At 45.2% G+C, this 13,164-nt stretch overlaps 1 protein-coding gene across 7 annotated transcripts; it reads right to left on the bottom strand.

The window, feature by feature from the left end:
- Positions 1–1,654: 1,654 nt before the first annotated feature.
- Positions 1,655–12,563, bottom strand: LOC106610270 (sperm-associated antigen 5). Of its 7 annotated transcripts, none has more exons than XM_014209521.2 (21): positions 12,474–12,563; positions 11,889–11,949; positions 11,176–11,304; positions 8,957–11,076; positions 8,130–8,784; positions 7,926–8,018; positions 7,687–7,821; positions 7,434–7,527; positions 7,156–7,303; positions 6,991–7,041; positions 5,806–5,980; positions 5,435–5,568; positions 5,075–5,243; positions 4,756–4,987; positions 4,363–4,507; positions 3,798–3,930; positions 3,432–3,512; positions 3,099–3,248; positions 2,720–2,794; positions 2,198–2,278; positions 1,655–1,819 (listed from the first exon to the last, which is right to left on the bottom strand). In XM_014209521.2, the coding sequence occupies exons 2-21, from the start codon at positions 11,925–11,927 to the stop codon at positions 1,748–1,750; spliced, it is 4,911 nt and encodes a 1,636-aa protein (XP_014064996.2). In that variant the 5' UTR covers positions 11,928–11,949; positions 12,474–12,563; the 3' UTR covers positions 1,655–1,747. The 7 variants fall into 7 exon arrangements, 6 of the variants coding, with proteins under 6 accessions (XP_014064996.2, XP_014064998.2, XP_045578792.1 ...); XM_014209523.2 differs by having other exon boundaries at positions 4,363–4,501; XM_045722836.1 differs by having other exon boundaries at positions 4,756–4,984.
- Between the last annotated feature and the right edge of the window lie 601 nt (positions 12,564–13,164).

Raw genomic sequence — 13,164 nt, 5'->3', positions numbered from 1 at the left:
CAATGTTGTTGACCCAGCCCCAGTTTTCTCCTATCACAGCCATTAAACTCTGTTTTAAAGTCACAATTAGCCTCATGGTGAAATCCTTGAGCGGTTTCTTTCCTCTCCTGCAACTGAGTAAGGAAGGACACCTGTATCTTTGTAGTGACTGAGTGTATTGATACACCATCCAAAGTGTAATTAATAACTTACCATGTTCAAAGGGATATTCTGCTTTATGTTTTTTACCCATCGTCCAATAGGTGCCCTTCTTTGTGAGGCATTGGAAAACCTCCCTGGCGTGTGTGGTTCAATCCATGTTTGAAATTCACGCTCGACTGAGGGACTTTACAGATAATTCTATGTATGGGGTACAGAGATTAGGTATTCATAATAAAACATGTTAAACACTATTACTGCACACAGAGTGAGTCCATGCAACTTAAGACTTGTTAAGCAAATATTTACTCCTGAACGTATTTAAGCTTGCCATAACAAAGGGCTTGAATACTTATTGACTCAAGACATTTCAGCTTGTCATTTTAAATTTGTAAACATTTCTAAAAACATAATTCCATTTTGCCATTATGGGGTATTGTGTGTAGGCCTGTGAAACGTCACTACGTAATCAATTTTAAATTCAGACTAACACAACAAAATGTGGAAAATGTCAAGGGGTGTGAATACTTTGAAGGCTCTGTACCGACATGTAGTTGTTGACAGACACATTGACTATATTCATCATGCATTAAGTGAATCTAAATGGGTGAAGTTAGTCAAAATAAATCTGCAGATAAAAGTTTCACTAATTTAAGTGATCAAATATCAAGTCCTTTTGACAATACAAATTCTAATCTCCTACTGGTAATGAAATATAAAAGTCAATATCACAAATCCACCTGGATAGACTGTGGGATAAATTCCTTGGAGCCGACAGCAACTCACGTCTTAGGTATTTGTTACATCTAATTGAGAACAGTGTCGGACAGCAAGTGTTTTGGAGAGATGGTGTATATAAAAAGAAAATGAGTCGTATTGAAAAGCAGCCAAGCAGAAACGACGAGGAGCACGGCAGACAGAAAATGATTTAGATGACATTTCACAGTGCAACATCAAGAAATTACCTACTTGTCAAATATGATTTTACTTGTCGAAAGATTTATGAAACCGTTGTAATACAATCGATTTTGCCAACCACCAGTTAGGCTATAACAGCATACTCTGTCAACACTTAAGGGCCCTCTGTAGTTAGTGGGCTGACAAATTATAAATCATATCTTTGGAGATGTTTGTTTTTTTACACCCAAAATGAATTCCACATTACATCATTGTAATGTCAATCCAGTAATGTATAAAAGTGAGTAACAGATGTAAAGCCATTCTTGTACTGGTAAACTGTACATAAATACAATGTGTGAATGTACTTTCATGGAAACCCCAGAAACATTTCAAACCAACTCCATTCTGTTCAAGTTTAGATTTTTTTTTAACTCAGTGGAGAGCGGTTGGAATCATTTCATTGAGTGTTCCAAGTCTATCAAACCAGAACGCTCTGTAATATTATGACGACTAAATTTCATACCGTTCGCAATTGCAGAAGTGTTCGGCTGTATATTGTAATGCTGTAAACGTTTACAATCCAGTTAACATAAATCAATTCCATCAAAACTACTCAGACGTGTTACCAGATTCTTTTATTTGTACAAATAGGTTTAAGAAAACATTTTAAAAAACAGAACTGATTAAAACTACAATTTATAATATGACATTAACCAAGATATTCGACTAGAGTCTTGAGTTCCTTGCAGTTCTTGACAACGTCAGGAACAGAAGACAAAGTCTGTAGAGAAAGAAAAGGAAAGTGTCAAGTCTAATGCCAAACTATCAATATACATCAAGTAACACATATGAATGACCATTTCTATTAAAGGTAGACTCAGCAAAATGACGTTGCCACGAGCAGCACTGCAGATATTGAGATGAGCAACTTGCAAGACTTCGCTCTCACATAGTATTTGTGCATGTGCACGGATTCGCGTCACGCTTTTACAACTTGCCAGCCACAGGACCAAAACAGAGGAGAAGTGGAGCCTCGCGCTTCAGTGCTCTTAGTTAGTGGAAATGTACCCACTATGCGGTTTACTTTCAACATCTACGTCATATCGCTGAATCTACCTTTACATTTCAAACAGAAAAACGTATATCCCTGTACTCTCACCTTTCTGACCGTCTCAATCATATCGTCAAGGACACGAAGTTCCTTCTCCACTTTTTTCTGGTTGGTGTCGTGGATCATTTGCTGCAGAGACAGAGGGGAACATTGAAGCTGGTGACTTGTGCATTGGATACCACTTACATATGAAGTGCTTTCCATAAAGCTGGAATCCTTAGTCGCAACATCCATTTTTGGATTTAAAAATTAATTATACACACCCATTGATTCTTGAAGAATATAGCTTATAAATGCCTCATGAGCTTAGCTCAACTGTGACGCCCATCAGAAGCCAACATATGTGCTTGTTTTACTCCAGTGTTTGTTTACATTTACAGTGTTTACAAACACTTTATAGCCTCAAAACCTGGTTAAAACTATAATTTTGATATCATAGATGGAGATGCATCATCCATAGCTCTGCCTATGAATTTGAGAGTGGCTACATTTCTCTAGGCCCATCCCTCAAATGTTTACCAAATCAGAGGCGGGGTGGCACACTTGTGTATAGATTGCATAGACACTTACATGTCTCTTGGCTCTCTCCAGAAGCTTTGCTCTTCCTTCCTCAGCTTCCAACAGAGTCCTCTTTAGTCTTTCCACCTGTGGTGGAGACAGTGTTTAAGGTCCTACTGCCTGTCAAAGACAACTAGTGTTGGAGGGAGAGGATTGCTTGGTCTTTCAAGGCTGCAGGGTTGGTGTGGGGGGGAGGTATTTGAGATGTAATTATGGCCAATTTAAAACAACCCAAGGTTGGGTCATGTAGGGCGCTGTGGTGCGTTCAGATGGAAATATAGTGCGCAGACGGCCCAGTGTCTAGGTGTGAGGACAGCAGGGACATGGACACCGTAGGGTAGCCCTAGCAGTTCTTACAGGGATAACAGGCAACCTATGGTCTGGATGGTACCTCTTTCAGTAGGCGGATCTTGTCGTCCATGGAATGCATGCTGTGTGCTGATTGGTTGCCGGTCTTTCTTAGCTCGTCCCTTAGAGCCTGGGACTCTACCTGTGATTGGTGCAGCGAACGGCGCAGGTCTGCCACCTCCCTACGCAGCTCCTACAGAACACAAATACAGAACATAGCAGCAACGTAACATAGGCTAAATGGAAGCACATCATGACATATAGGTGACAATTCACACGAGGATAAAATGTTGCCCGAGAACTTTTAGGAAGACGAAATAAAGTGAATGTAGCCAACCAAGTATTTTTTGGTCGAAAAAGTGATATAGTCCCTTACTTTGTTCTCAGATTTGTGCTTGTAAAGAAACTCCCTGGCCTCATTCACTTCACTGCAGATCCTTTTCATAGTGTCAACCTCCTGGTAAAACAGAACAAATGACCTGGGTTCAGCCTCAGTCACACAGACCACTATTCACCAAAATACCATGTCAGTCAAGTAATCACACATGTCTCGTCCTGTAGCCAAGGAAGTAATAGCAAATGTCTAGATTTCTCAGTAAAATAATCTATAATGCACAAGTATTGGCAGCACTTTGCCAATATGCTCACAAATACAGGGTTTAACGCAGGTAAGAAGTTAAGTGTAACTAAACCTGGTGTTTTCAGTTGTACGGTCTGATCTGAGAGCAGTGTAGTGTCTCACCTGGGCCTTGTTCTGTAGAGTCACCTGGTCCCGGCCTAGCTGGGTCTGGAGACGGCTCAGCTGGCTCCTCAGCTCTGACACCTCAGCCCTGTGTCTGTGGGCCTGGGCCTGCTGCTCCCCCTGCAGCCCACAGCTGGTATCACAATACAATTATTGGTTAGGTTTACTCAGCGTATCCCAAACCCTGTGCATCAAAGTGCGATGATTAGTTGAATCGGCTGTGTAGTGTTAGGTCAAAAACCAAAACGTGCACCCCTTAGGGTCCCCAGGACAGAGTTTGGGAAACCCTGGGTTTAACCCTAATGATGGAACTTGACGTAGGGCAGTGTTCCCCACACTGGATTCAACTTGTCATAATCATCAAGCCCTCAATGAGTTCAGGTGTGTTTGTCCGGGGCTACAACAATGTGTGGTGTTGGGGTTACTGGAGGGCTGGAGTTGGGAAACACTGACTTATAGAGACCACGAAGGTAAATAAAACAGTAAATAATTGAATGCTTAAAGGAGAAATTCTAAGCTTCACATCTCAACACAACATAAATGCCACACACGTCACAGTGCTTACATGGTGTTGTTCAGTGCCTCCTGCTCGGTGTCCTTGCTCTGTCGTAGCTGTGTGATGGTGGAGCTGAGCTCAGAGACTGTGTTAGCCAGGTCTGCTAGCAGCTCCACCACACTACTCTGCTCCTCCTCTGGAGGCACCACTGAAACCAGGAAGGGCGGGCATTTAATGACTGGGCCCAGGACACATCTATACAGACAAACAAATGGGTTGTGTTCAGTCTGGAAACGTTTTGAAACAGTGAAACAGGGGAGGTGCTATGAACTTGTCCAATAAGAACACGCACTTTAGTTTTTGTTGTAAGGTTTTACTACAGTGTACCCTACTGAACAGCTACCATCCACCCCCCCTGGGGCTACCAGCCACCCCCCTGGGGAGATGCAATGGAGGCCTCACCTTGACACTTCTTAGGAGTGATGGGGGCGAGGCGAGTGAAGGCGCTGGTCTCGCTGCCCAACCCTTCAGCTTGTGGTTCCTCTGTCATGTCTAAGGGGGGCTGTGTGTCATTGGCCTGTGCCAGGTCAGTGGTGATGGCCACCATGATGCTATCCACGAAGGAGGTGGAGGGATGACGCTCGACAGGGAGGGAGGGCTGGGACACCTCGTTTTTACCACAGACCTCTGGCTTCTGAAATAACACCACAACAGACTGAGTCTTCTATGGACTAGTACAGGGTGTGTGCAGTGTGTGGTGTAACAGGGTGTGTGTGATTACCTTGGTGGTCAGAGCAGTGTGAACATCGTTGGTCAGTTGTCTCAGTGTGTGGTGTAACAGGGTGATGTCAGTAACAGCCTGGGCTAGCTGCTCTACCAGGTCCAATTGGACCGACTGGGCTCTGGTCTTACTGTCCTCCAGCTCTGCCTGCAAAGCCTCCCTCTCAGCGCTGGACACACACAATCAGCTAAAGACAATTATTCAACTGTTTGTAATAACCATGTCCCATGTAGTGATAGGAGACAACCCCCCCCCCCCCACACACACCCCAGAACTCATCACAGCTCAACTCATTAAAAATAAATCATGTCTAATAACTAAATGTACTATGACTCCACAGTGAGTGGTAGTGGGTCTTACTGGAGGTGGCTGAGGGCTCCTTTGAGGTCCTCACACTGGATGTTCCTCTCCCTGAGCCCCTGTAGGTTAGCCCGGAGGGTCCCCTCGCTCTCCACCACCTGCTCCCTGGCCATATCGTTCTCCATCTGTAGGAACTACACAGGGGAGTAGGAACAGAGCTGTTACACACAGCACTCATCACAGCTGAGTTTAGGATCAGCACACAGGAAGAGAGGGAGAGAAAGAGAGAAGAGGGAGCTCTACAGAGTAAAAGAAGGAGAGAGAGACTGGTAAGGAGCAGAGAGAAAGAGACAGAAAAAGGTAGAGGAACGCAAAGCAAGAGAGCACCACCACATACAGTACTGCAGAGAGATATCCAGAGGTCCCCCTACCTCGTTCATCTCCATCATGCTGTTGAGCTGCACGCGGACTTCATGGAGCTTCTGCAGCTGCAAGCTCTGGCTGTGGGAGTGGCTCTGCAGCTGGCTCAGCTGCTCCTCGCTGTGGGCCAGAGCCTGGGACAGCTCACATACACGCTGCTCTGACTGGACCAACGCACCCTCCAACCTGGACGCAGGAGGGGTTCAATAAAATGTTATAAAACGGGTTGTTTGGATCCTGGATGCTGATTGGTTCATATGCCAGAGTTGTGGGACAACAACTCCCGCAAAATAGCATGTCATAATTCCACTGTCCCGCAGCCCAGGCAGGAAATCCATAAACTTTATATCCCTCAGGGTAAAAAAAGCATCTACACATTAGTTTTCCATGTTACTGTTTGGTTTGCAACAGTTAGGGGTTGTAAACTGACCTGTCTGCCTCTATGACCTTGCAACAATTTATCATTTTACAAATGGATTTCTCCTGTGCCAGTAGGCTTGAACACAAAACGAATAATTCACCATGGAAACTGTAAACAGTCAGAATTCCCTTAAATATAATTCCCTTAAGCGCAGTGCGGCCTATGTAGGCCTATTGGATATTTAATAAATCATTATTTATTGAAGTTCTTATATCTCATCATTGAATCTGCTAGCTAGCTACATGCCAATGATTTGTTTAGCATAGCAACTCGGAACAAAAAGAATGATTCGAATTAACAACTGGGTCAAACAGAAAATAACTAAATGACCAGAACACAAAAACATATGTACTCGTTTAAAATGTTTCATTTAAAAATCGAGATTTGTATTAATATGTTGGCAACTGTTTTATAAAAGCAATAAGGCATGAGAACCCGGGGATTGTCATGTGATAACTCCCTCCTAAGGGCTGTTCCCTCTGGCTTTATTCAGGCCTAAGAACATCCCTTAGTCGGAGTAATCCCTGGGTTCTCATGCCTTATTGCTTAATTAAACTCAATGGCTAAACATGCCTTAATAGTTAAACCAATGTGTATTATTGATTACCAATAGCAAAAGGTGTGTGTGTCTTAGTTCATGTTAAATCATCTTTATAGCTGCAATGTGATGGGGCTAAACATACAAATACATCAGAATAGCCCATTTCAATGGTAAAATACAGATTTAAATAGTAGTGTTGATAAGAGAAATGAGGTAGCTGAGGAGTTCACTTACTGGTTGGCCCTGTCGGTAGCTTGCTGGACTTCTTGCCATGACTGCTGCAACCTGAAATAAAGTTAAGGTTATTTATCTCTCATTCATTTATATATATATAAAAGTTGAATTCACAACTGCCATAGTTGAAGCACCATAACAGCTTAGAGTGAACTTTGAACTAACTTGGTGGACTCTGCAGCCAGGGCCTGCTCTAGGAAGGCATAGGAGGCCAGGGTAGAGGAGACGGTGGCAGACAGCTCTGTGACCTTCCTCTCCAGCTGAACTCGCTCCTCTTCTCCCTCACTCAGCTTCTGACGCAGAACACCCAACTCTGAGAGAGGGAGAAGGAGGGAGAGCAAGAGGGAATGACAATGCTAGAAAATAAATATATAAGCACTTATTTTTAAACAATAACACTTGAAACTCAAGTGTTACCTTCAATGATTTGTTTCAATCCCTACCTGAATTGATGATGGTGGCCTGGAGATTCAGGTCCCCAATCTCCTGTCTGGCATCTTGGAGACTCACGTTGGTTTGGTCCAGTTCCTCTTGGATCTGTCATGTAGAAGTGAGCCACGACGCATTGGAATGAAGCCATAACATTGTGGAGAGACGAGTTGCAGAAGATAACAGAACAGAGCAAATAGAACAGGCAGTAGAGACATTGTGAGGTGTGGGAGATGAGGAAGATGAGAGAGAAAAGGGAGGTCAGACCTGCTCTCTCTCCTCCACAGCTTGGTCTCTCTCCGAGAGGTGCTGGTCTCTCTCCCCTATAGCGTTGGCTGCCTTCTCATTCAGCTTCACCAGTATAGGAGTTGCCCTCTGGAGGAGACGCCTGGCTGTTTTCAGCTGGGGAGAATATGACATCTTACACAACAAAACAACACATTGCAACACATTGGATGTCTTTTCTTTCCTGACAAGACAATGTAGCTTCCAGGTTAAAGACATACCTCTTGATGCAGACTGTCGTGATCAGTCATGGTTCCTCTCAAGAGCTCAGATGCAGAGTCGAGGGATTCCACGTAGGCCTTGTTCAATGCAACCTGAGTGAGGACACACATGAGCACGGGAAAACAAATACACAGCACCAAAATAAGCATAAGCTGGGAACCAGGCGATTGCCTCTAGCCCTGATCTCAGACTGTGTGTGGTACCTGTTCTGGGTAGGTCTTGTTCAGGGCAGCCATCAGCTCCTGGTGAGATCCCACACTCTCCTCCAGCTCAGAGATACGCACGGCACAGTGAGCCCTCAGCTGCTCGGTCACACTGAAGGCTGCGTCCTTGGCGGTGAAAGCCTCCTCCATCCGTCTCCTCAAGTCCTCTCTCTGCTGCAGGGTGTCTCGGACCTTCTGCACCATCCTGCCCTGGGTCTCCTTGCACTTCTCATAAAGGGACTTCATCTGACCATACTGTGTAGCCAGGCTGTGCTGGTCCTCTTTAACCAGGTCTCTTATCTGCCTCATGCTGCTGAGAGCAGCCTCAGTGTCTCTACTCAGGGCTGTCATGGTGCTCCTGGTGTCCTGCATGCTGTGGAGCAGGTTCTGTAGAGTTGTCTGGTCCAGTTCTATCTCCTTGATCCTCTCCAGGGCCGTCACATAGAGGTCTTTGTAGGTTACCGTCTGGCTGAGTTCAGTGTGGTCGGTCTGGACAAGCTTGTCCCTAAGTTCTGAGGGCCCAGGGCCCCTAGAGTGGCCCTGTCCCCTGGCTGTGCACAGCTGCTGCACCAGGGCCTCCACCATGATGAGAGTGGAGGTCAGCCTCTGCTCCAGCTCCTGTCTGGGGACCCCACACAGGCTCCCAGGGGCCAGACTGACACAGAGAGAAAATAGTCAACTCAGTTCTCATACAAACACACGGGAAAAACTTGTGTACACTTCTCTCAGACAAACACCAAAAAACAATATTTACATGGTTCATATTACATAAACACAGAACATTTTACAGAGTTCTCACTCACAAAAACACACAGGCCAATACTCACTTCCAGAGCAGAGTCTCGGTGCTGGTGCAGGCGTCAGACACAGAGAACTCCCTCTTCCTCTCAAACTGACCAGAGGTGTTGGCACTGCGGTCTGCCTGCCTCACTGGAGTGGTGCCAACACACATGCTGTGGCACTCTACAGCCGTGGACCCCGCTGTAGTTTCCACTACAGGAGGGGCGGGAGCAGGTTTAGGGGCTAGGGCAGGGTAGCTAACAGGGTCCATCTTGCCCGATGCCAGGATGAGGAATTGGGCCATCTGGATGAGTTGCTGCTGAAAAGGCTGCTCACAAACCAACCTTGGTAAATTATCAAAAAGACCCATCTCTACTTTCTCCACCTTGGCTTGGGGTTTTACATGATGTACATCCACTTCTGGCCTCGTCTCCACAGTCTCTGTGACTGGGTCTGGAGAAGGAGGGGGCTTGTGGGTCGATGCTGCACCCACTGCCGTCGAGTTGAACTTGGGTAGAGGCATGGGGCTCTCCAGGACGGCCGCCCAGAGTCGGCTGTCTGGGTTGGCTGGGACAACAATGCTACCCTCAGCAGAGTTGAGGACACAGCCCCTGCCGTTTTCCAGAGCGGAATCCTCCATTTGGGCGAAAGGCGATTTCTGAATGCCCCCTCTTCTGGTCATGGGGGTAGTGCTAAGAACAGGGCTGAAGGTCTCAAACTGTAAAGCATCACCATCGCCGGCCCACCTCGCTACAAAGGGGATCTTGGGTAGTTCAGTCAACACGTCAGCAATGTTCTCAGAGCTTGCTTCATCTGTAGTGTTGGAGAGAAGAGGAGCGTTACTGCTTGAACCCAGTGCGCTGTCTCTGGCCCCACTGGACTCCTGCATTGAACCATGAGAATGGGAGTGAGAGACTATCGATGGGTTGTCCTCATCTACAGGTGTGGAGCTCCTGGCCGAGGCTCCAAACTCATTGCAAAGGGAGCGGTCAGATTCCAACTGTATAGATGGAACCACGGCGCTGTCTCCATCATGGAGAGAAGAACCCTGTTTGGGGCCTTCAGGGAAAAGCTGACAGGCGACATCACCCAGGTCCTTCAATGACCTTAAGGATGCATTTCCCATTGAGGGCTCACTGATGGCAGCGGTGTCTGCTTCCAACACGGCACCTTCACTTTCCACATGGCTATAAGGGTGTTTTGCATGATCGGAGGACTGCTCCTCTATGATGCTTGGGTTGACCCTGTCGTTGTACGGTAGATGACTGGTCACAGTCTGATTCTCAGGTAGGAGGATAGTGTCGTTGGACGCTCTGGTGGACTCTGAGACTTCAACCTGTCCGCCAGTGGCATTTTGAACACTAGCTGACTCTTCATTGGTATGGACCATCTCTATGGATTTCAAAGTACTACTTTGAAGACTACAATGTGTAGGTTCTTTGAAGGAAAGGTGTGCACTAGAGGCCATATTACAATAGAGATGATCTGTGCGGTCATCGATGGACTGCATGTCCAAGTCATCTACTATAACACTTTGACATATACTGTCGTTGTATGGCTGATGGTGGTTTGCAGGCTGATCCTTTGGTAGGAGTATAGTCTCAAGTGCCACCCTGGAAGCCTCTGAAACTTCCACCTCCCCTCCGGTGCAGATGAAAGATTTAAACGTTACATCTCCCTGTCCGCCAGTAACAGTCTCTGTGTTGTGGGCTCGATCGGTGAACTGTGGAACACTAAGACTGGCCTTTGAACCCCCATTAAAGGACAGGTCAGCTTCAGTTGTGGCCAAATCGCTTTCCAAATCACAATAGACGTGATCCACATGGTTGTCGCAGCATTGAGTAACCATACTGTCAGAGAGACATGTGTTTTCATCATCATAGCCAGGAAGAGAAGAGATGTTCAGTTGATTCTTGGGTAGCCAGATGGTTTCGTCTACAACCCTTGAGGGCTCTGAAACCTCAACCTCACCCCCAGCACAGATGAAGGACTTGAAGGTAATGTCTCCAAGTCCACTGCTTGTATCAACAGCTGTGTCCTCAGTGGTAGGAGCTGTATCACTGGTAGTAGTTTTATCACTGGGCTTTGGAACACTAGGAGAGCATAGGACCTCAGCTGGTGGAGGGCAATGTGTTAACGGGTCTGTGTAGATAAACACAGCATCATTCTGTAGGGAGAATGGGAGAAGTATAAGGTACAGTTTAAATTTCAAACAATAGTTCAGTGAACAGGATCCATAGGCCCATAGCTTGGCTGTTCATCATACCTTGGGCGTTTTGAGGATATTGCTGTACAACCCTGATCTCGATTTGAGTCTAGAAGATGGGGTTGAGAGATGGCGCATTTCATTCTGGACACACCTCAATGGAGTGCGTTCTCCAGATCTTGTTGAAGGCTGGGCACATTGAGAGAAGCCAACATCCAGTTATTGATAAACAACTTAGCTAGCTAACTAGTTAATGTTAGTGACTGCTATCCACAATTATGGTTGAAAGTTGTGTTTAGTAACTTCATAATACATGTGTGAAATTGTTAGGGTTGAACTGGCTATTTGTATGCATAACTTATATAATATACTGGGGAAGCTATGCTAAGTACATAAACTACGGGTAAATCAACTGTTGAAGACAAGAAGAACTACAACCGGCAACAGGAAGTGCGTCACGACGCTGGGACCAGCCTGCACGCCGACGTTAGGAGGAGCAAGTTTAAACCACGCTCCTCCTCCCTCGGACAGGCCAGCAATGGGCGTGAACTATCTCTGTCAGAGTATAAAAGCGAGAACAATAGGATGTGTCGTTCTCTTCTCTGTTTGCCCTGCGAGGTAAAACAGCGAGACCGTATATACGAACAACCCATTTACCACACACGTGTGTGCATTAATTAAAGTACAAATAAATCAGAAGTTACTATGGGCTGACTATTTTGTTCTGATACCAGAAACGAACTGTCGCAACATTAACAAAATGCAAATCTTACCATGGTCTCTCCAAATGTATGCGATCTTCTCGTGGACATGATGGCTTGCGTGGCTGGGCTACTGTCAGAATACAAACAACCTGGTATTATTGTTGGAGCCATATCAGACCTGTTACCTACTTGCCTTGCTAGTTAGCGTTTAGCTAAAAGTGTTGGGGTGTATTCATTGATAGGATTCAGTTGCAAAACGTCTACTGGACTAATTCAAGTAAGTCCCTCCCCGTTTCGTTCCGTTTAAGAAACGTTTTTCAACAGAATCGGCGGAATCAATACACCCCTTATGTAGGTAGCTAGGTAACGTTAACTACGGAAGATAACGTTATTAACGTTGACCGAAATGAGCTAATACGCCTAACAATGAGTATATTATTGTGTTAAATGACAGAGCCCATGCAGAATTTCAGTTTCACAGGGACATTTGTGTAACGTTAGCTAGAGATATCCCATAAGACGTGACCCTATTTAAATTATTCGGCTACAAAGTGCTGTACATAAAAGTAACTGAGCTATTTCATGTGGTTAATATGAACAGCTACTTACCACAATATTTCCTGAAGAAAGTGTTTTTGAATGAAGTAAACAAACCTGCTGCAGGAGTAAACGTCAACCGCCTGTTCTTCATTCAAACGTGAGAAGGTTCGCTGCTATTGGCTATAAACCGTAAACGTCAAATCCAACGCCTTCACGTAAATCTATGGGTCGCCTATTACCCATTACTTCCACCTGCTGTTGTGTTTGTTTAGTGTACGGTATTATTTTCAAATGTTTCAGATGCTGCATGTTCACAAAGACTAAAAATTCGATGGAAGTCTCAGCCCAAGCCCATACTGGATTTTAGTCATTTTATTCATAAGACTGTATTTGTTTTATTTTCATACAAAATGCTTAACATTCAAACATTCCAAATCATGTTGAATACAAAAACGAAGTTTTAGGGAGATTACAGAAATGTCAAATGTATCAACTGCATCTAACCCTCATTGCATCTGTCCCACTCAATGATTGGTATTAACTTTTTAATACAGACACAGCAAACTTGAATATATTGAATACTGCACTATAATCCATCACACAAAAACGACCATCCATATTGCATCATCATCAATAAACCTTCAGATAAGCAAAGCATACATTCATTTCTGTCAGACTAGCTGAACTTTTTCGGCTCCTGGATCCTGACCAGTGGTTTAGAAGTGACCCTTGTCTCCCTCCTACCCTCTAGCTCTGTGGTGCTGGAGCTCCTGCTTGTCAGCCCCATCCTGATCATGGGTATCAA

Source organism: Salmo salar, chromosome ssa08, assembly GCF_905237065.1.
Source record: "Salmo salar chromosome ssa08, Ssal_v3.1, whole genome shotgun sequence".
Lineage (NCBI taxonomy): Eukaryota > Metazoa > Chordata > Actinopteri > Salmoniformes > Salmonidae > Salmo > Salmo salar.
Note: the sequence above shows the minus strand (reverse complement) of the source record. Positions and strands in the feature narration are given on the sequence as shown.

What these genes read in the sequence shown, in the direction of transcription:
- LOC106610270 (XM_014209521.2), bottom strand. Translation starts at nt 11,927, where the DNA reads ATGTCCACGAGAAGATCGCATACATTTGGAGAGACCATG. An exon ending in GGCCACCATCATCAATTCAG is followed by an intron (nt 7,304 to 7,433) that starts GTAGGGATTGAA and finishes TCCCTCTCTCAG; the next exon opens with AGTTGGGTGTTCTGCGTCAG. An exon ending in ACACTGCTCTGACCACCAAG is followed by an intron (nt 4,988 to 5,074) that starts GTAATCACACAC and finishes GTGTTATTTCAG; the next exon opens with AAGCCAGAGGTCTGTGGTAA.